Raw genomic sequence first — 20,222 nt, 5'->3', positions numbered from 1 at the left:
TTAGGATTTATTTAGACAGAGTCAAGAATATTTGTTAATGGATTGGATGTGAGGTGTGATGAACAGAAAGAATCAAGGATGATTCCTAAGTTTTGTCTTGAACTACCAAGGGGATAGTGGGAACATTTTCTGGGATGAAGACGACTGGAGAGTGAGAAAGAAACGTGGGTCAAAAGTCTTATTTGGACTATATTAAGTTTGAGATGCCTGTTACACATTCAAGGGGAGATGTCAGGTTGGCTGTTGAATATATCTCTTCTTCATAGACCTAACTGACTGGACTTGAGGCTATCCCAAGTTCCCTTCAACCTTGTTAAAAACATTCAACAAACTGCTGATTGATTTAATAAATTAGAGTGCATGTACACAATGCTATTCCATGAATTGGCATGCAAAGATGACAATTTTTAATTGAAAAAAGTAGATTATGAAAGTGTGTATGGTTTGCTTCTATTTTTAAGAATACAATATATTATAATACATATTTCGTTGGAATCTTGGAAGCAGGTAGACTCGATATAGACAAATTTAATTGGTCGTCACTTCAGGTGCTGAGATTTAGAATGGTTTTATTCCTTTTAATTCTTGTTATCGTTAGTTTAAAATGCTGTCACGTATTACCTGTACAATCTGTTTCTTAAATAAAGAAGAACCATAAAGGTCTCTCCCAGCTGGGAAGTCTGTGGTTGGGTTATCTGTCAGGTGAGCGAAGTCAAGGTGATCAGGGTGATCATGGACCAGATGCAAAGTAGGGAGGGCGAAGAGGCCCCGCCCCACAGTCCAGGCGTGGGGGGCGGAGGGGGCGGTCCAAAGGGCACCGCCCCTGCGCGTCACGTGCTCGCCGGCCGCCAATGGCCGCCTCCGAGCCCACCTTGGGGACGGGGCGGGGCGCCCAGCTGGCGTCACCAGGACAACGGGCGTTGCCGGCGCCTTGTGACTCCGGGCTGTGGGCGCGCTCGCGGCTCTCCGGCCATGGTGAGTCTGGGGCTCGGGCTGGCTCGGCCGCCCCGCCCTTCCCGGCCCGGACTGTGTCCCCTCGCGGCCGCCTGCTAGGTTCAGGCGGGCGGCGCCGGGGTCGCCGAGAGGCTGGGCCGCGGCCTGCGGGGCTGCCGGGCGGGGCAGGGCTGGGCGGGCCCGGAGGAGGGCGAACCCTGGGGGACCCTGACGCCCGCCTGCTCCCGGGCGACCGCGACGCAGCGTTCTCTGCCGCTGAGTGTCTGGGTCCCAGCTGGGACCGCCACCCCGTGGGCCGCCGGACAGCGTGACGCTCTTTGGCCCTGGCGAGCCTGGGAAGCCACCCAGAGAGGGTGTGGTTTTAAAAAAAAAGAAAAAGGCGTGTGACTATCACATATGTTCATATTAACCGTATATTGCAGTGTGTGTGCTTCCTGTTTTGTTTCTGTGCTATTATATATAAATAACGATACTTAATATGTATTTCTTTTAAATTCATCATTCTGATAGGTTTTTTAGCATGTGGAAATTTGTGATTTTGGAGATTTCTTCCTCCTCTTAAAAAAATGGGGGCATTAAGTTGGTGGTTTTTTCGGCGTGCAGCACCCTCAGTCAGGGATTCAATTCATAATTAGTACATTGTAAACGTCTTAAATCATTACCTTTATTGAGTAAACTTGAGAGTGATGGGCATCCCACCTGGCCTCCATTAAGCGTTTTTAAAACCCGAATTGAAGACTCAGCTGAGGTGTTGACTTGAATAGACAAGGTTCAGGGAATTGCCACCCAAAGGTGTGAGATCTCCAGAGGCCTGGAAAAGAGGGCCTAAAAGAGAAGATAGAAGAAGAAAGGAACTGGACTCTCAGCTTGGGGACACACCTTTGGTATAGAATATTTGAGAGCAGGTGCGAGGGGTAAGGAAAAGCCTGGTTTTGAGAAACGTTTTTTCTTAACTATCAGTAATTTAGTGTAGATTTGCTCCTTACCTGCAGGAGTTAGTGGAAGTACTAATAAGCTGAGGATGCAGAGTGCTCCCCAAGTGCCATTTGGCCCTCTGGAGAGAAAACCTGCCATTTGGAACCCTAGCTGGCTCTGTCTTAACTAAGCAGAGGCGTGGCAGTAAGAGAAGGTGGACAGTCTGTCTCTCATTGACTCTGGAAAAACAGCTGCCAGGTGTGTGGCCTGTTGATAGCAGGAAAAGAGCATCATCCACCAGTAACAGCAATGTCTTATTTTGTGTATGTTTCTTTTTAATTCTGAATTGCTTTTAAATGACAATGGCTCCAGCCAGCAAGAGTTTTAGAAAATGAATTTTACAAAAATCTAAGTGTTTTAAATATTGCAGTAACTTACTTTTGTATGTTATATGTGAGAAGAGCTCTTATATTTATAGCCAGGAGAAAGTAATAATATTCAGGAATTAAATTCTCACAGCTCTCTGAAGTCTCATATTCCTCCTGTTGTCCATTTTCCTTTTCTTCTCCTTCGTCCACCTCTTGCATCCTGACCCACAGTCCGCCTTGATTCACTAGTGTGAATTTTAGAGTTTTATTTGCTCTAAAAGCACTTTACTGTACTTATGTACTAATGGTTGCTTTGCTAAACTTAGAAATGCTTTGCTTTTTGTGTATCTTGAAGCATTAAGAGTTTAATTCATGGAAGGGATTTAATTGGGTGGTAAGCTGGTGCCTGGGCCCCAAGGGAAGTGGAGAGCCGGTATGGGGGGGGGATGGGGAAGCTGCCTGTATAATCCCCAAACTGTATTTGAGATCATAACATTACTCTTCATTAAATGCTTGAATCTAAACGTACAGCTTTAGTAGTTGATGTAAATGACTTTGCATGTGAATTTTCAACCTCTGCTTAACTACTTGTCAATGAAAATTTCTTCAATTAAGCCACTTGTTTCTATTGCCTGTGTAATAATAATACCATTTATGGTGTATGTTCTATGTGTGAGATGTTTTTGTAAGCACCTTGTTTGTCTTATTTAACCATCACAACAACCCTATGAGGAAGATACCATTTCCCCATGTTATAGATGAGGAAATTGAGGCACAGAGAGGTAAAGTAACTTGCCCAGGTCACCCAGCTGATAAGTTGAGCCAGATTTCAAAACCAGGCAGTTTGTCTCAGAACCTGCTTTTATGTAAATACTGGATTATACTGTAATGTATAGTGTGTCATTATATGTTCCCCAATATATATGGCATATATATATAGGGAAATTAGTTTTCTTCCTTATTTGGATTTTGATTTTTTTCAGCACTTATGAATACTTGGCATTTTGTTGTTCCTGGCACCGAGCTAGATGCTACAGAACAGTGGCACGCCTAGCCTTCTCTCCTCCTCCTTTTCCCTCTCCTCTTTCACAAAGGTGAAATGAAGAGGAATTATTGGAGACAGATTATTGGACTAGGATTCATACTCATAATGGCAATAGCATTGAAAGTTTCTCCTGTCATTTAATTTTGTGTTTAGGAGTTGGCACCTGCTTTTTGTGAATCAGAGATCGGTGTTTTACATAAAGCCGTTTAGACTTGAGGGATGAAATTGTTTTAAAAACAAAATTTTATTTTCTGAGGGTTTTCCTAATAGTAGTTTTTACATTTATTTTAGTTGCCTTTTCTAACTTGTTACAAAAATACATCAAGTAATTGTTTAAATTTTAATTCACATGAATCAAAATGTACATCGGGATGCCTGTTGTCAGGTTTTTGTTGTTAGTTAATACTTTAGCTTGTAAGGCGGATTTATTTTGTTTGAAATATAAAATAACATTGTGTCATACAGTTTTCCCATTTTAGTTCATTCATTTGGACCTTCCTCCTATTTTGGCACTTCCCTTTCTGTATTTGTCTGTGTTAGGATTTCTCAAAGGTGTTGGGAAGCACAAGGTGGGGCAGGGGCGGGGACACTTTACAATAAAATATATCCAAGATTTAGACAGTTTTTGGTCTCTTTGTCATCTTATAGTATAGTTAAGAGAGCTTATATAATGAGGTCTGTGTTAGTAGATCATGAAAAGAAGAGGTTTCTCTCTATATTAATTTCCCTTCTCTTGACAATATTTGTCTCCCTTTTGTCTACACTGGGGTGAGGGTGGAAAATAGTTTTTAGTAATTGTAACAATAACTTTTTTTCACAGAGCCCTTCCACTTTGTCCACTTTTAAGCTGATCACTTCACATTTATCTCATTTAATCCTTCCAACATCCCTATGAGAATGAAGTTATTATACCCATTTAACAAGGCCCAGGTTGATTAGGCAATTTAATCAACAAGGTCACCTAGTTGGTGAGTGGCAGAGCCAGGATTCAAACTCAACCAGCTTGTGTCCCAAGTCTGGCATCGCAACCATTACACCATGGCTTCTTTCCAAATTTGAGCCTGAGCAATAGGAGGAAGTCATTTACTGAGATGGAGAGACTATGGGAGGAGTAAATTTAGAGTAGGGATGAAGAAAGCAGGAGTTGGTTTTGGACTTGATAAATTTGTTATGCTTGTTAGACCTCTAAAATCTAAAGCCATCTGAAGACACACAGTTATGCTTTCAGAAACAGTGTGATGGTATGTGCTTTAAAAACACAAACTTCATTGAATCTTGAAATATTTGATTTGGAAGAGAGTTTTGGCTTTCTCTAGTATAGCCCCTTCATTTTACAGACTAGAAGCGTTGAGAGGTTAAATGACTTGCCCAGACTCAAGTAGCCTTTAGTACCTGTTATGTAGTACAAAGAACCCTAGACTTGGAGTCAGAAGATAGGAGTTTAAATTGTAGTTTTTCTGGTTTTTTTTTAGTTCTAAACCTTGGGCAAGTCATTTATCTGCTCCAAGTCTGTTTTTCTTCTGTCAAAAAGGGCCGGTCCAGTGGTGTAGTGGTTAAGTTCACATGCTCCGCTTTGGTGGCCTTGGGTTCACAGGTTTGGATCCCGGGTATGGACCTAGCACTGCTCGTCAGGCCATGCTGTGGTGTCATCCCACATAGAATAGGGGAAGAGTGCCACAGATGTTCAGGGCCAATCTTCCTCAAAACACAAAAAATGGATAATAAAGACTTCCACTTTGTTATTGAAAGTTGCAAAAGTTAGACATTGTTTCCACTCTAACAGTAAGAAAAGGTGTCTCAAAAGCTAGATCTGAAGTTCTCTAAAACCCACCAGAAAGCTGAGGACACAAATCTAAATGAATTACGATCCAAAACATGATAAGCCCTTCCCAGAAATGAGGAGACAGATACTTTCAGCTGTGGTGGGATAGCAGGAAGAAGAATCTGCTATAGACAGGCAAGGAGAAATCAGTCCAACTTTTACTGACTGCATGTGGGCTGAGCAGCAATTTGGAATCCTGAGGAGTCCCAGCCACAGAGAAAGGCTGCACCTACCTGCCACCTCTCTCCCATGGGCCTTCACTGAGTACATGGATGTAGTATGCTGGAGGTTGGGGCCAGAGGAAGAGAGAGCTAAGAAGGATCCTGAGGTAGATGAAGTCAGCTGAAGGCTAGGGGCAGGGCAGGAGAGTAAATAGAAATCTCTCTGAGGCAGTAGGGGCTTTTACGAAGTGTAAGGCAGGGCTACCACAGGCTGGGGGCATGGCAGGAGAGCTGGGAAATATCCCCCTACTCAGGTTTTCCCTGAGGACAAGGCAGCAGGCTTTCAGAAGGCGGAGTAAGAGGGTACAGAGAGAGAGATCTCCTTAAGGCATGGACAGCAGAGGGTGCTACTGGAGAGCAAAGACTGCTTCCCAGCTGGCAGCCAGGATGTAGAATAGAGAAAGGTCTTTCACAATTCAGAAAGCTAGCAACTAGGTTGTAATGCTCAAGGAGATCTGTGACGTTTCACCAGTGCTCAGATCCCAGCTTCTCCTGAAGGTGGAGTTCTGATCTCACCCTAAAATAAGCAAATCATGAACTGAATCTAACTAATGCTACAACAAATCTCAAACCCACCTCAACTATAGGTTAACAAGATTCAGCCTCCCCTGCCAGCAACCTACTGTCACCATACCTAGTTACAAAAGTTTTTTCTTGTGATAAGAACTTTTAAGATTTACTCTCTAAGCAACATTCAAATATGCCATACAGTGTTACTAACTATGGTTGCCATGCTGTATGTTATACATCCCATGACATTTATTTTATGCCTGGAAGTTTGTACCTTTTGAGCCCTTTCACCTGTTTTGCTCCCCACCCCCATCTCCTGCCTCTGGCAATCACAAATCTGTTCTCTGTATCTAGGATTTTTTTTTTTTAGGTTCCGCATATAAGACTTGAGATCATACGATATTTGTCTTTCTTTGTGTGACTTATTTCACTTAGCATAATGCCCTCAAGGTCCATTCGTGTTGTCACAAATGGCAAGATTTCCCTTTTTTATGGCTGAATAATATTCCATTGTGTATGTGTACCACACTTTCTTTATCCATTCATCCATTGATGGGCACTTAGGTTGTTTCCATGTCTTGGCTATTGTAAATAATGCTGCAATGAACATGGAAGTGCAGATATCTTTTCCAATTAGTGTTTTCATTTTCTTCAGATAAGTACCTAGAAGTGGAATTGCTGGATCATATATTAGCTCTATTATTACTTCTTTGAGGAACCTCCATACTGTTTTCCGTGGTGGCTGCACCAATTTACATTCCCACCAACAGTGCACAAGCTTCCCTTTTCTCCACATCCTCGCCAACACTTGTTATTTCTTGTCTTTTTGGTAATAGCCATTTCAACAGGTGTGAGATGATACCTCATTGTGGTTTTGATTTGCATTTCCATTATGACTAGTGATGTTGAGCACCTTTTCATGTACTTGTCCATCTGGATGTTATCTTTGGAAAAATGCCTATTTAGGTCCTGTGCCCATTTTTTAAGTTGGATTTTTTTTTGCTATTGAGTTGTGTGAGTTCTTTATGTATTTTGGATATTAGCTCCTTATCAGGAAATGATTTGCAAATATTTTCTGCTGTTTGGAGGGTTGCCTTTTCATTTTGTTGATGGTTTCCTTTGCTGTGCAGCTTTTTAGTTTGATGTAGTCCCACTTGTTTATTTTTGCTTTTATTACCTTTGCTTTTGGTTTCAAGTCCAAAATATCATCTCCAAGACTGATGTCAAGGAGCTTACTGCCTATGTTTTCTTCTGGGAGTTTTATAGTTTCAGATATTCCATTCAAGTCTTTAATCCACTTTGAGTTAATTTTTGTGTATAGTGTAAGATAGTGGTCCAGTTTCATTCTTTTGCATGTGGCCGTCCAGTTTTCCCAACCCCATTTATTGAAGAGACTGTCCTTTCTCCATTGTATATTCTTGGCTCCTTTGTCATAAATTAATTGGCCATACATGAATAGGTTTATTTCTGCTCTCTCTCTTCTGTTCCAGTGATCTGTGTGTCTGTTTTTATGTCACTGGCATACTGTTTTGATTACTATAGCTTTGCAATATAGTTTAAAATCGGGGAGTATGATACCTCCAATTTTGTTCTTCTTTCTCAAGATTGCTTTGGCTAATTGGAGTCTCTTGTGATTCTTTACAAATTTTGGGATTGTTTGTTCTATTTCTGTGTAAAATGCTGCTGGCGTTTTGATAGAGATTGCATTGAATCTGTAGATTTCTTTGGGTAGTATGGACATTTTAACACTATTCATTCTTTCAAGGAGCATGGAATATCTCCATACCATTTGTTTGTGTTTTCAGTTTCTTTCATCAGTGTCTTATAGTTTTCAGTGGACAGCTCTTTTACCTCCTTGGTTAAATTAATTCCTAGGTATTTTGTTCTTTTTGGTGCAATTGTAAATGGCATTGTTTTCTTAATTTCTCTTTCTGATAGTTTGTTATTAGTGTATAGAAATGCAACTGATTTCTGTATATTTATTTTGTTTCCTGCCACTTTACTGAATTTCTTTATTCTAACAGTTTTTTGGTGGAGTCTTTAGGATTTTCTATATATGATATCTTGTCATCTGCAAATAGTGACAGTTTTACTTCTTCCTTTCCAATTTGGATGGCTTTTATTTCTTTTTATTGCGTAATTGCTGTGTCTAGGACCTCCAATACTGTGTTGAATAAAAGTGGCGAAAGTGGACATTTTTGTCTTATGTCTTATCTTAGAGGAAAAGCTTTCAGCTTTTCACAGTTGAGTATGATGTTGTGTGCTTGTCATGTTTTGGTGAGGTAGGTTCCCTCCATACTCACTTTGTTGGGAGTTTTTATCATAAATGGATGTTGAATTTTGTTATATGCTTTTTCTGCCTCTATTGAGATGATCATATGACTTTTATTCTTCATTTTGTTAATATGGTGTATCACATTGATTGATTTGCAGATGTTGAGCCATCCTTCCATCCGTGGATTAAATCCCACTTAATCATGGTGTATGATTCTTTTAATGTGTTGTTGAATTTGGTTTGCTAATATTTTGTTGAAGACTTTTGCATCTATGTTTGTCAGGGATATTGGCCTGTAATCTTCTTTTCTTTTGGCGTCCTTGTCTGGTTTTGGTATTAGGGTGATGCTGGTCTCGTGAAATGATTTTGGAAGTGTTCACTCCTCCTATATTTTTTAAAAGAGTTTGAGAAGGATTGGTATTAATTTTTCTTTAAATATTTGGTAAAATTCACCAGTAAAGCTGTCTGGTCCTTGCCTTTTGTTTGTTGGAAGCTTTTTGATTACTGATTCTATCTTCTTACTTGGAGTTGGTGTGTTCAGATTTTCTCTTTCTTCATGATTCAGTCTTGGTAGGTTGTATGTTTCTAGGAATTTATCCTTTTCTTCTAGGTTGTCCAATTTGTTGGCATTTGGTTCATAGTAGTCTCTTATGATCCTTTGTATTTCTGTGGTATCAGTTGTAATGTCTCCTCTTTCATTTTTTTTTTTTTTTTGAGGAAGATTAGCCCTGAGCTAACTGCTGTCAATCCTCCTCTTTTTGCTGAGGAAGGCTGGCCCTGAGCTTACATCTGTGCCCATGTTCATCTACTTTATATATGGGATGCCTACCACAGCATGGCTTGCCATGCAGTGCCATGTCCGCACCCCGGATCCGAACTGGCAAACCCCGGGCCTCTGAAGCAGAACATGTGAACTTAACTGCTGTGCCACTGGGCCGACCCCTCCTCTTTCATTTCTGAAATTATTTGAGTCCTCTCTTTTTTTTTTTCCTTGGTGAGTCTAGGTAAAGGTTTGTCGCTTTTGTTTATCTTTCAAAGAACTAGCTCTTAGTTTTATTGACCTTTGTAAATCACTATTCTTTACACAGAATATCTGACATGAAATAACAAATTATAAGACATGCAAAGAAACAAGAAAATGTGGCCCATGATCCAGATGTTGAGCAACATGAATGTACAGATCAGAAAATTTCAGCAGGAACAAGGAAAACTGTAAAAAGAACCAAATGGGAATGCTAGAAATGGAAAATGTGATATCAGAAATTAAGAATTCATTTGATGGACTCAACAGCAATTGGACACAGTCAGCAAACCCCAAGCAGGATAAATACAAAGAAGTCTAAACTTAGGCACATTGTAGTCAAACTTCCAAAAATCAAGTATTTTTATAAAGGAAATCTTGAGGTGGAAAAGAAAAAGAATTACATAATGGGAACAATAATATGAATGAAAGCTGACATCTCTTCAGAAACAATGCAACCAGAGAACAATCTCATAACTTTTTAAAAGTGATTTAAAGAAAAAAAGGCAAACCTGCTAACCTGAAATTCTATATTCAGAGAAATGTTCTTCAAAAATGCAAGAGAAATAAAGACATTTCTGACAGATAAAAGCAAAGACAATTTGTCTACAGCAGGCCTATATTACAGGAAATGTTGAAAAGTACTCCTTCTGAAGGAAGGAGTGAATTGCACCATGAAGGTAAATAGGTAAATATAAGAGATCTTATAAAAAATATCATTCTTTCATATATATATTTATTCAGAAGATAATAGCAATATATTGTCAGGCACATGGTAGAAGGAGAAGTAAGATATATGACAATAAATGCAAAGCAGGCAGGAGGAAATTACAGTCACGTGTCACTTAACGATGGGTTTACGTTCTGAGAAATGCATCATTAGGTGATTTCATTATTGTGTGAACATTGTAGCATGTACCAAGGGGGAACAAAATTTGCCACCCCAAAATGTGTCTCTTTAACATGAGGTTAATTTTAGGCTGATTGTTTTTAAGAAACAAAGGACTCAAAGTTTTTCTTATTCCTTCTCCCTTAACTGCCTAAAAGAATTCACATAAAAAAACCTGTCTTGGGAAGTGAGCAATCACCTTAGCATAACTTGAACTAGATGGTAAATAGAGAGGAACCTGGAAAAGCATGTTTGTTGGGCTCCCCTCTGTGTTCTTCTGTGTCTGTGTGGCCAAACACTTGTTTTCCAAGTGTTTGCTTCTTTTCACCTACCTGTGAATTGCCTTCCTTCTCTTTGAAGTCCCCTGCTCTCCCCACCTGCAACATCTTCTTTTGTCTTTAGCTGCCAATGGTATTTAAGGTGAGGGCTATGGCCATTTTGGTGACTTACTTGGTTTTCCTGGGTTTCATTTCCATTTCCTGGGTATATATCTTATTAAACTTCTATTTGCTTTTCTCCTGTTAATCTGTCTCATGTCAATTTAATTCTTAGACCAGCCAGAAGAACCTAAAAGGGTAGAGGAAAATGTCTTCCTCCCCTACAGTGCTTACACAAACCTAGATGGTATAGCCTTAGTACACACCTAGGCTGTATAGTACTAATGGGACCACTGTCGTATATGTGGTCGATCGTTGACTGAAACATTGTTATGTGGTGCATGACTGTAAATGAAGTTTGACTGTGGTAAGTTAAAGATGCACTCTGTGATCACTAGAGCAAACTTTTAAAAAAATACAAACAACTACAACTATGAGATCAATAAGACAAACCAAATAAATACCGCTTTACCAAAAGAAAAGTCAAGAAAGCAGGAACAGAGGAATGATGAACAAATGGGACAAATAGAAGATAAATATTAAGCTGGTAGACTTAAAACCAATCATATCAATAATTACATTAAATAGAAGTAGGCCATGCCCTCCAATTAAAAGGTAGCAATTGTCAGGCTGGATAAAATAGTGTGGCCCAACTATATGCTGTCTATGAGAAACACTTTAAGTGTATAGGCACAGATTGAAAGTAAAAGGATGGAAAAAATGCAAAAATCAGAAGAAAACTGGTATTGTTATATTAATATTAGTCAAAGTAGACTTTGAGACAAGGATAACTTCTAGAGTAAAAGAAGGATATTTCATAATGACAAAGGGTCAGTTCATTAAAAATACGTAACTATCTTAGATGTGTATGCACTTTACAACAAAGCTTCAAAATACATGAAGCAAAAATTGACAGAACCAAAGGGAGAAAGAAACAAATCCACAATCATGTTTGGATATAGTAACACCTCTCTCTCTTACTGATAGCATTCATAGATTAAAAGAAAAATCAGTGAGGATATAAAAGATTTGAACATCTCTATCAACCAGCTTGACCTAACTGACATTTATGTAGTAGTACACTTAACTACAGAATACAGAAATAGCAAAATGGCAAAAGTAAGTCCTTCCTTATCAGTAGTCACCTTAAATGTAGAAGTATTATATTTACCAATTAAATACAGAGACTGACAGAATGGATAAAAAAACCCCTAAAACCTATGTTCCAATTATGTCCTGTCTGCAAGAGACTCTTGTGAGATTCAAAGACAAATAGGTTGAAAGTATAAAGATGGAAAAAGACTTTTCAGGCAAATAGTACTAATATCATACAAAATAGACTTTAAGTTAAAACAAGAGACAAGTTAATTATATGTTGATAAATGGTCAGTTCCTCAAGAAGTTATAATAATTATAAGCACATATGCACAAAACAACCAAGTCCCAAAATATGTGCAGCAAACTGACAATTAAAGGGAGAAATAGATAGTTCTACAATAATAGTTGGAGACTTCACATCATCATCATAGCTATTATTTGTTGAGCACTTACTATTTGCCAAGACTATTCTAGGCATTTTACACAAATGAACTCATTTAATTCACAACAACTCCTGTGGCAGTTTCCATTACTATTCTCATTTTACAAAAGTGGAAACCATAGCACAGAAAAGTTAAATGATATGCCCAAGGTAAGCAAGATGTACATGGCAGAACCTGGATGATAGATTCAGAAATTAGATTTGGTCCTTAGAGGTGTCTTATTCAAATCTCTCACTGAAGGAAGGGGTTTCCTTCTCTGACATTTCTGTTTCTGTGGTCTCTGCAGGAGCACTGTGGGTAGAGTATCACTGCTTTAAAGAGTAGAACATTCTAGTATGGGCTATTGTTAGAAAGTTTTTCTCTATGTTGAGTTGAAATCTTTTAACTTTGATTCACTGGTCTTTGTAATAACAGAAAATAAGCGCATCCTTTGGACAGCTATTGAGATGTGTGAAGATTGTTATGGTATCATTCACAACTACCCCCATCACTATTTATGTATTTTTATTTTATTTTGTTTATCATTTATTTTTTTCCTTTTTCTCCCCAAAGCCCCCCGGTACATAGTTGTATATTCTTCGTTGTGGGTCCTTCTAGTTGTGGCATGTGGGACGTTGCCTCAGCGTGGTTTGATGAGCAGTGCCATGTCCGCGCCCAGGATTCGAACCAAGGAAACACTGGGCCGCCTGCAGCAGAGCGCGCGAACTTAACCACTCGGCCACGGGGCCAGCCCCGACCACATCACTATAATTTCAGTGATGGAGCATTTAGACAGCAGATTAATAAGGAAGTAGAAGATTTGAACAACGCTATAAACTAACTAGACCTAATACAGATACATAGAACACTCCACCCGAGAACAGCAGAAAACGTATTTTTCTCAAGTGCACGTGGAACATTCTCCAGGTTAAACCTTATGTTAGGTGACAAAACAAGTTTCAATAAATTTCAAAAGACTGAAATCATATAAAATATCTTCTCTGACCAAAATGGAATGAAGCCAGAAACCAAAAAAGAAGGAAAACTGGAGAATTTACAAATAGGTGGAAGTTAAACCACACACTTTTCAGCAACCAGTGAGTGAAAGAAGAAATAACAAAGAATATTAGAAAATACTTTAAGATGAATGGATATGAAAATACAACATGTCAAAACTTATGGCATGAACTGGAAGTAGTGATCAGAGGGAAACTTATAGTTCTAAATATCTACATTAAAAAGAGGAAAGATAGCAGGTCAGTAACCTAACTTGACACTTCAAGGAACTAGAGAAAGATTAATTAGATAATTTAGCTAATTCATCTAACACATTTCTTACCGGAGCTTGGAATACAGTAGGCACTTAATAAATGTTAGTATCTCACATACACACCACTAAGACTAATCATTGGAATACCTTAAAAATGAATGTAGGATACTATTTATGACACTGTTTCCACTTCTGCAGTTTGCTTTGGTGGATTGTGGTATGCCTTTTTTTAAATTGAGATAATACACATATACTGTAAGTTTCACTCATTTAAAATGTACAATCCAGGGGCCAGCCCAGTGGTGTAGTGTTAAATCTGTACACTCCACTTTGGTGGCCTGGGGTTTGCAGGCTCAGATCCCAGGCACAGACCTAGGACCACTCTTCAAGGCATGCTGTGGTGGCATCCCACATAAAAATAGAGGAAGATTAGCACAGATGTTAGCTCAGCAACAATCTTCCTTAAGCAAAAAGAGGAAGATTGGCAACAGATGTTAGCTCAGGGCCAGTCTTCCTCACAAAAAACAAACAAAAACTTAGAGTGTGTTTTAGTATATTCACCAAGCTGTCTAATTCAGGAACATTTTCATAACTCCAAAAAGAAACCCCATACTCATCAGCAGTCGTTCTCTAATCTTAGGCAACCACTAATCTATATTGTTGCCATGGATTTGCCTTTTCAGGATATTTAATGTAAACACGGAATCATACAATATGTGGCCTTTGTGTTTTCAAGGCTCATTCCTGTTGTAGTATGTGTCAGTACTTCATTTCTTTTTATTGCTGAATAATTTTCCTTTGTATGGGTATGCCACATTTTGTTTACCCATTCATTGGCCGATGGGCATTTGAATTGTTCCCACTTTTTGGCTATTATGAATAATGCTGCTGTGAACATTGATGTTTAGATTTTTGTATGGACACATTTTCATTTCACTTAGGTAGTTGCCTGTGACTGGAATTACTGGTTAATATGGTAACTCAATGTTTAACCTTTGAGGAGCTGCCAGACTGTTTTCCAAGGTGGCTGCACCATTTTCACATTCCCACCAAAGGTGTATGAGGTTTCCACTTTCTCCACATTCTTGCCATTATTTGTTATTATCTGTCTGTCTGATTTTAGCCATCCTTGTGGCTGTGAAGTGTGTCATTATGTTTTTATTTTATTATTATTATTATTATTATTATTATTTAGCAAGGAAGACTGGCCCTGAGCTAACATTTGTTGCTAATATTTCTCTTTTTTTAAACTTTTTATTGAGATTATGATAGTTTAAGATTTTGTGAAATTTCAGTTGTATGTTATTGTTTGTCAGTTGTGTCGTAGGTGCACCACTTCACCCTTTGTGTGCACCCACCCCCTTTCTCCTGAACCACTAACCTGTTCTCTTTGTCTACATTTTTAACTTCCACTTATGAGTGGAGTGATACAGAGTTTGTCTTTCTCTATCTGGCTTATTTCACTTAGCGTAATACCCTCAAGGTCCAACCATTTTGTTGTGAATGGGATGATTTTATCCTTTTTTATGGCTGAGTAGTATTACATTGTATATATATATACCATATCTTCTATATCCAATCATCAGTTGATGGGCACTTGGGTTGCTTCCACGTCTTGGCTATTGTGAATAATACTGCAGTGAACATAGGGGTGCATGGGACTTTTGGAATTGCTGATTTCAAGTTCTTTGGATAGATACCCAGTAGTGGGACGGCTGGGTCATATGATATTTCTATTTTTAGTTTTTTGAGAAATCTCCATACTGTTTTCCATAGTGGTGCATCAGTTTGCATTCCCACCAGCAGTGTATGAGGGTTCCTTTTTCTCCACAACCTCTCCAACATTTACTTTTTGTTTTGGTTATTTTTGCCATTCTAACGAGTGTAAGGTGATATCTTAGTGTAGTCTTGATTTGTGTTTCCCTGATGATCAGCGATGATGAGCATCTTTTCACGCGCCTATTGGCTATCCGTATATCTTCTTTGGAGAAATGTCTCTTCATGACCCCTGCCCATTTTTTGATTGGGTTGTTTGATTTTTTTGTTGTTGAGTTGTGTGAGTTCTTTATATAGTATGGAGATTAACCCTTTGTCAGATATATGATTTGAAAATATTTTTTTTCCCAATTAGTGGGTTAGTTTTTTGTTTCAATCCTGTTTTCCCTTGCCTTGAAGAAGCTCTTTAGTCTGATGAAGTCCCATTTGTTTATTCTTTCTATTGTTTCCCTTGTCTGAGAAGACATGGTGTCTGAAAAGATCCTTTTAAGACTGATGTCGAAGAGTGTACTGCCTATATTTTCTTCTAGAAGCCTTATGGTTTCATGTCTTACCTTTAGGTCTTTGATCCATTTTGAGTTTATTTTTGTGAATGGTGAAAAAGAATGGTTAATTTTCATTCTTTTGCATGTGGCTGTCCAGTTTTCCAAGCAACATTTGCTGAAGAAACTATCTTTTCTCCATTGTATGCCCTCAGCTCCTTTGTTGAAGATTAGCTGTCCATAGATGTGTGGTTTTATTTCTGGGCTTTCAATTCTGTTCCATTGATCTGTGTACCTGTTTTTGTACGAGTATCATGCTGTTTTGATTACTGTAGCTTTGTAGTACATTTTGAAGTCAGGAATTGTGATGCCTCCAGCTTTGTTCTTTTTTCTCAGTATTGCTTTAGCAATTCAGGGTCTTTTGTTGCCCCATATGAATTTTAGGATTCTTTGTTCTATTTCTGTGAAGAATGTCATTGGGATTCTGATTGGGATTGCATTGAATCTGTTGATTGCTTTAGGAAGTATGGACATTTTAACTACGTTTATTCTTCCAATCCATGTGCATGGAATGTCTTTCCATCTCTTTATGTTGTCATCAATTTCTTTCAGGAAAGTCTTGTAGTTTTCGTTGTACAAGTCTTTTACTTCCTTGGTTAAATTTACCCCAAGGTATTTTATTCTTTTTGATGTGATTGTGAATGGGATTGTGTTCTTGAGTTCTTTTTCTATTAGTTCGTTATTAGAGTATAGAAGTGCAACTGATTTAGGTAAGTTGATTTTATACCCTGCAGCTTTGCTATAGTTGTTGATTATTTCTAATAGTTTTCCAATGGATTCTTTAAGGTTTTCTATATATAAGATCATGTTGTCTGCAAACAGTGAGAGTTTCACTTCTTCATTGCCTATTGGATTCCTTTTATTTCTTTTTCCTGCCTAATTGCTCTGGCCAAAACCTCCAGTACTATGTTGAATAAGAGTGGTGAGAGTGGACACCCTTGTCTTGTTCCTGTTCTCAGAGGGATGGCTTTCAGTTTTGCCCATTGAGTATGATGTTGGCTGTGGATTTGTCATATATGGCCTTTATTATGTTGAGGTACTTTCCTTCTATACCCTTTTTATTGAGAGTTTTTATCATGAATGGATGTTGGATCTTGTTGAATGCTTTCTTTACGTCTCTTGAGATGAGCATGTGGTTTTTGTTTCTCCTTTTGTTAATGTGGTGTATCACGTTGATTGACTTGCAGATGTTGAACCATCCCTGTGTCCCTGGTATAAATCCCACTTGATCATGGTGTATGTCTTTTTAATGCATTGCTGTATTCAGTTTGCAAGAATTTGTTGAGGATTTTTGCATCTGTGTTCATCAGTGATATTGGCCTGTAGTTTCCTTCTTTGTGTTGTCCTTGTCTGGTTTTGGGATCAGGGTGATGTTGTCTTCATAGTATGTGTTAGGAAGTGCTCCATCTTCCTCAATTTTCTGGAATAGTTTGAGAAGGATAGGTATCAAATCTTCTTTGAATGTTTGGTAGAATGCTCCAGAGAAGCCATCTGGTCCTGGACTTTTGTCTTGGGGGAGGTTTTTTTTTATTACTGTTTCAATTTCTTTACTTGTGATTGGTCTATTCAGATTCTCTATTTCTTCCTGATTCAGTTTTGGGAGGGTGGAAGAGTCTACGAATTTATCCATTTCTTCTAGGTTGTCCAATTTGTTGGCATATAATTTTTCATAGTATTCTCTTATAATCTTTTGTATTTCTGTGGTATCTGTTGTGATGTCTCCTCTTTCATTTCTAATTTTATTTGTTTGAGTCTTCTCTCTTTTTTTCTTAGTAAGCCTGGCTAAGGGTTTGTCAATTTTATTTATTTTCTCAAAGAATCAACTCTTTGTTTCATTGATCCTTTCTACTGTCTTTTTTGTTGCAATTTCATTTATTTCTGCTCTAATTTTTATTATTTCCCTCCTTCTACTGACATTGGGCTTTGTTTGTTCTTTTTCTAATTCTGTTAGGTGTAGTTTGAGATTGCTTATTTTTTTCTTGTTTATTGAGATGAGCCTGTATTGCCATGAATTTCCCTCTTAGGACTGCTTTTGCTGCATCCCAGATGAGTTGGTATGGCGTTTTCATTTTCATTCATCTCCAGATAATATTTGATTTCTCCTTTAATTTCTTCAATGCTCCACTGGTTGTTCAGTATTATGTTGTTTAATCTCCACGTTTTTGCCCCTTTCCCAGCTTTATTCTTATAGTTGATTTCTAGTTTCATACCATTATGGTCAGAAAAGATGCTCAATATTATTTGAACCCTCTTGAATTTGTTGAGTCTTGCTTGGTTTCCCAACATGTGGTCTATCCTTGAGAATGTTCCATGTGCTCTTGAGAAGAGCATGTAAACTGCTGTTTTTGGATGGAGTGTTCTATATATATCTATTAAGTCTAGCTAGTCTAGTTTTTCATTTAATTCTACAGTTTCCTTGTTGACTTTCTGTCTAGATGATCTGTCCATTGGTGTTAGTAGGGTGTTGAGGTCCCCTACTATTATTGTATTGTTGTTGATATCTCCTTTTAGTTTTGTTAATAGTTGCTTTACGTACTTTGGTGCTCCTGTGTTGGGTGCATATATATTTATAAGTGTTATGTCTTCTTGGTAAAGTGTCCCTTTTATCATTGTAAACTGCCCCTCTTTGTCTCTCTTTACCTGTTTTGTGTTGAAGTCTACCTTGTCTGATATAAGTATGGTGACACCTGCTTTCTTATGTTCATTATTCGCTTGGAGTGTCATCTTCCATCCCTTCACTCCGAGTCTGTGTTTATCTTTGGGGCTGAGGTATGTTTCCTGGAGGCAGCATATTGTTGGGTCTTGTTCTTTAATCCATCCTGCCACTCTGTGTCTTTTGATTGGAGAGTTCAATCCATTTACATTTAGAATGACCATTGAAATGTGGGGGCCTAGTGCTGCCATTTTATCGCTTGTTTTCTGGTTCTCCTGCATTTCCTTTGTTTCTCGTCCCATGATTTTTGGCCTACCAATTCAGGTAGGTGGTTTTCTATATTGGCTTTCTTCTTATTTGTAATTTGTGTCTCTATTCTTGTTATTTGTTTAGTGGTTACCATGTGGTTTGTATAAAACATCTCATAGATAGTCCATTTTCTGATAGCCTATTATTTCCTTAGATTAAGCCATTCCATCCCTCTCCTCTTCCCCTTCTAGATTGTTATTGTCAGATCTTTTTTTTTCTTCCTTCTTGTGTTGTGAGTTTGTGGTTAAAATGACAAGATTATATTTATTCTTGATGTTTCCCTTCCTTTTATCTTGAATGTTATACTTAGCATTTGCTAAACTGTTCTGATGGAGAGCTATAATTTTCTGATTTTGTCTTTCTACTTATCTCCTTTGCTCTGGGTTTTGTATACCCTTTCCTTTTTTTTTTTTTTTTTTAAGGTATGAGGGCTAATCTTCCTCTTTTTGCTTGAGGAAGATTGTCCCTGAGCTAGCATCTGTCCCAGTCTTCCTCTATTTTGTATGTGGGATACTGCCACAGCATGCCTTGATGAGTGGTGTGTAGGTCCATGCCCAAGTTCGAACATGTGAACCCTGGGCCGCCAAATTGGAGCACATGAACCTAACCACTGTGCTATGGGGCCGGCCCGTGTTTTTATTTATTTAAATTTGAATTCATAATAGTTTACATTGTTGTGAAATTTCAGTTGTACATTATTTCTTGTCTGTCACCACATAAGTGCTCCCCTTCACCCTCTGCCCACCTCCCCCTCCCTTTCCCCTGGTAACCACTGAACTATTTTCTTTGTCCATGTGTTTGTTTATATTCCACATATGAGTGAAATCATCTGGTGTTTGTCTTTCTCAGTCTGGCTTATTTCACTTAGCATAATTCCCTCCAGGTCCATCCATGTTGTTGCAAATGGGATGATTTTGCCCTCTTTTATGGCTGAGTAGTATTCTGCATATATATACCACATCTTCTTTATCCAGTCCTCAGTCGATGGACACTTGGATTGTTTCCATGTCTTGGCTATTGTGAATAGTGCCGCGATGAGCATAGGGGTACATATATTACTTTAGATTGTTGATTTCAAATTGTTTGGGTAGATACCTAGTAGTGGGATAGCTGGGTCATATGGTAGTTCTATTTTTAGTTTTTTGAGGAATCTCCATACTGTTTTCTATAGTGGCTGCACCAGTTAGCATTCCCACCAGCAGTGTATGAGGACTTCCTTTCCTTCACACCTTCTCCAACACTTGTTCGTTTTAGTCTTAGTGATTATAGCCATTTTAACAGGCATAAAGTGGTATCTTAGTGTAGTTTTGATTTACATTTCCCTGATGATTTGTGACATTGAACATCTTTTCATGTGTTTATTGGCCATCTGTATATCTTCTTTGGAAATATTCATATCCTCTGCCCATTTTTTGAGTGGGCTGTTTGTTTTTTTGTTCTTCAGTTGTGTGAGTTCCTTATGTATCATGGAGATTAACCCCTTATCAGATATATGATTTGCAAATATTTCTCCCAATTGTTGGGTTGTCTTTTTGTTTTGATCCCAGTTTCTTTTGCCTTGCAGAAGCTCTTTAGTCTGATGAACTCCCTCTTGTTTATTTATTTTTTTGTTTCCTTGCCTGAGAAGACACAGTCTTCAAAAAGATCCTTTTAAGTTCGATGTCAAAGAGTATACTACCTATATTATCTTCTAGGAGTTTTATGGGTTCAGGACTTATCTTCAAGTCTTTGATCCGTTTTGAGTTTACTTTTGCG

At 38.3% G+C, this 20,222-nt stretch overlaps 1 protein-coding gene across 8 annotated transcripts in view; it reads left to right on the top strand.

Moving 5' to 3' along the window:
- Nucleotides 1–864: 864 nt before the first annotated feature.
- The window catches only part of FBXL2 (F-box and leucine rich repeat protein 2), a 123,077-nt gene continuing 103,719 nt past the window's right edge, over nucleotides 865–20,222 (top strand). For 4 of the 8 annotated variants that reach the window (XR_006517836.2, XR_011496279.1, XR_011496278.1 and 1 more), the window contains exon 1: nucleotides 865–975. Coding sequence is in view for 1 of the 8 variants with exons in the window: in XM_044755188.2 (XP_044611123.2) it covers nucleotides 973–975 (3 nt within the window). In the remaining 7 variants the exon portion in view is untranslated. The remainder of the gene's footprint in view (nucleotides 976–20,222) is intronic. The other 4 variants (XM_070492426.1, XM_070492428.1, XM_070492427.1 and 1 more) reach the window with 4 other exon arrangements.

The sequence above is a fragment of the Equus asinus genome, chromosome 21, assembly GCF_041296235.1.
Source record: "Equus asinus isolate D_3611 breed Donkey chromosome 21, EquAss-T2T_v2, whole genome shotgun sequence".
Lineage (NCBI taxonomy): Eukaryota > Metazoa > Chordata > Mammalia > Perissodactyla > Equidae > Equus > Equus asinus.
The sequence above is the reverse complement of the archived record's forward strand: the minus strand, read 5'-3'. Positions and strand labels throughout refer to the sequence as shown.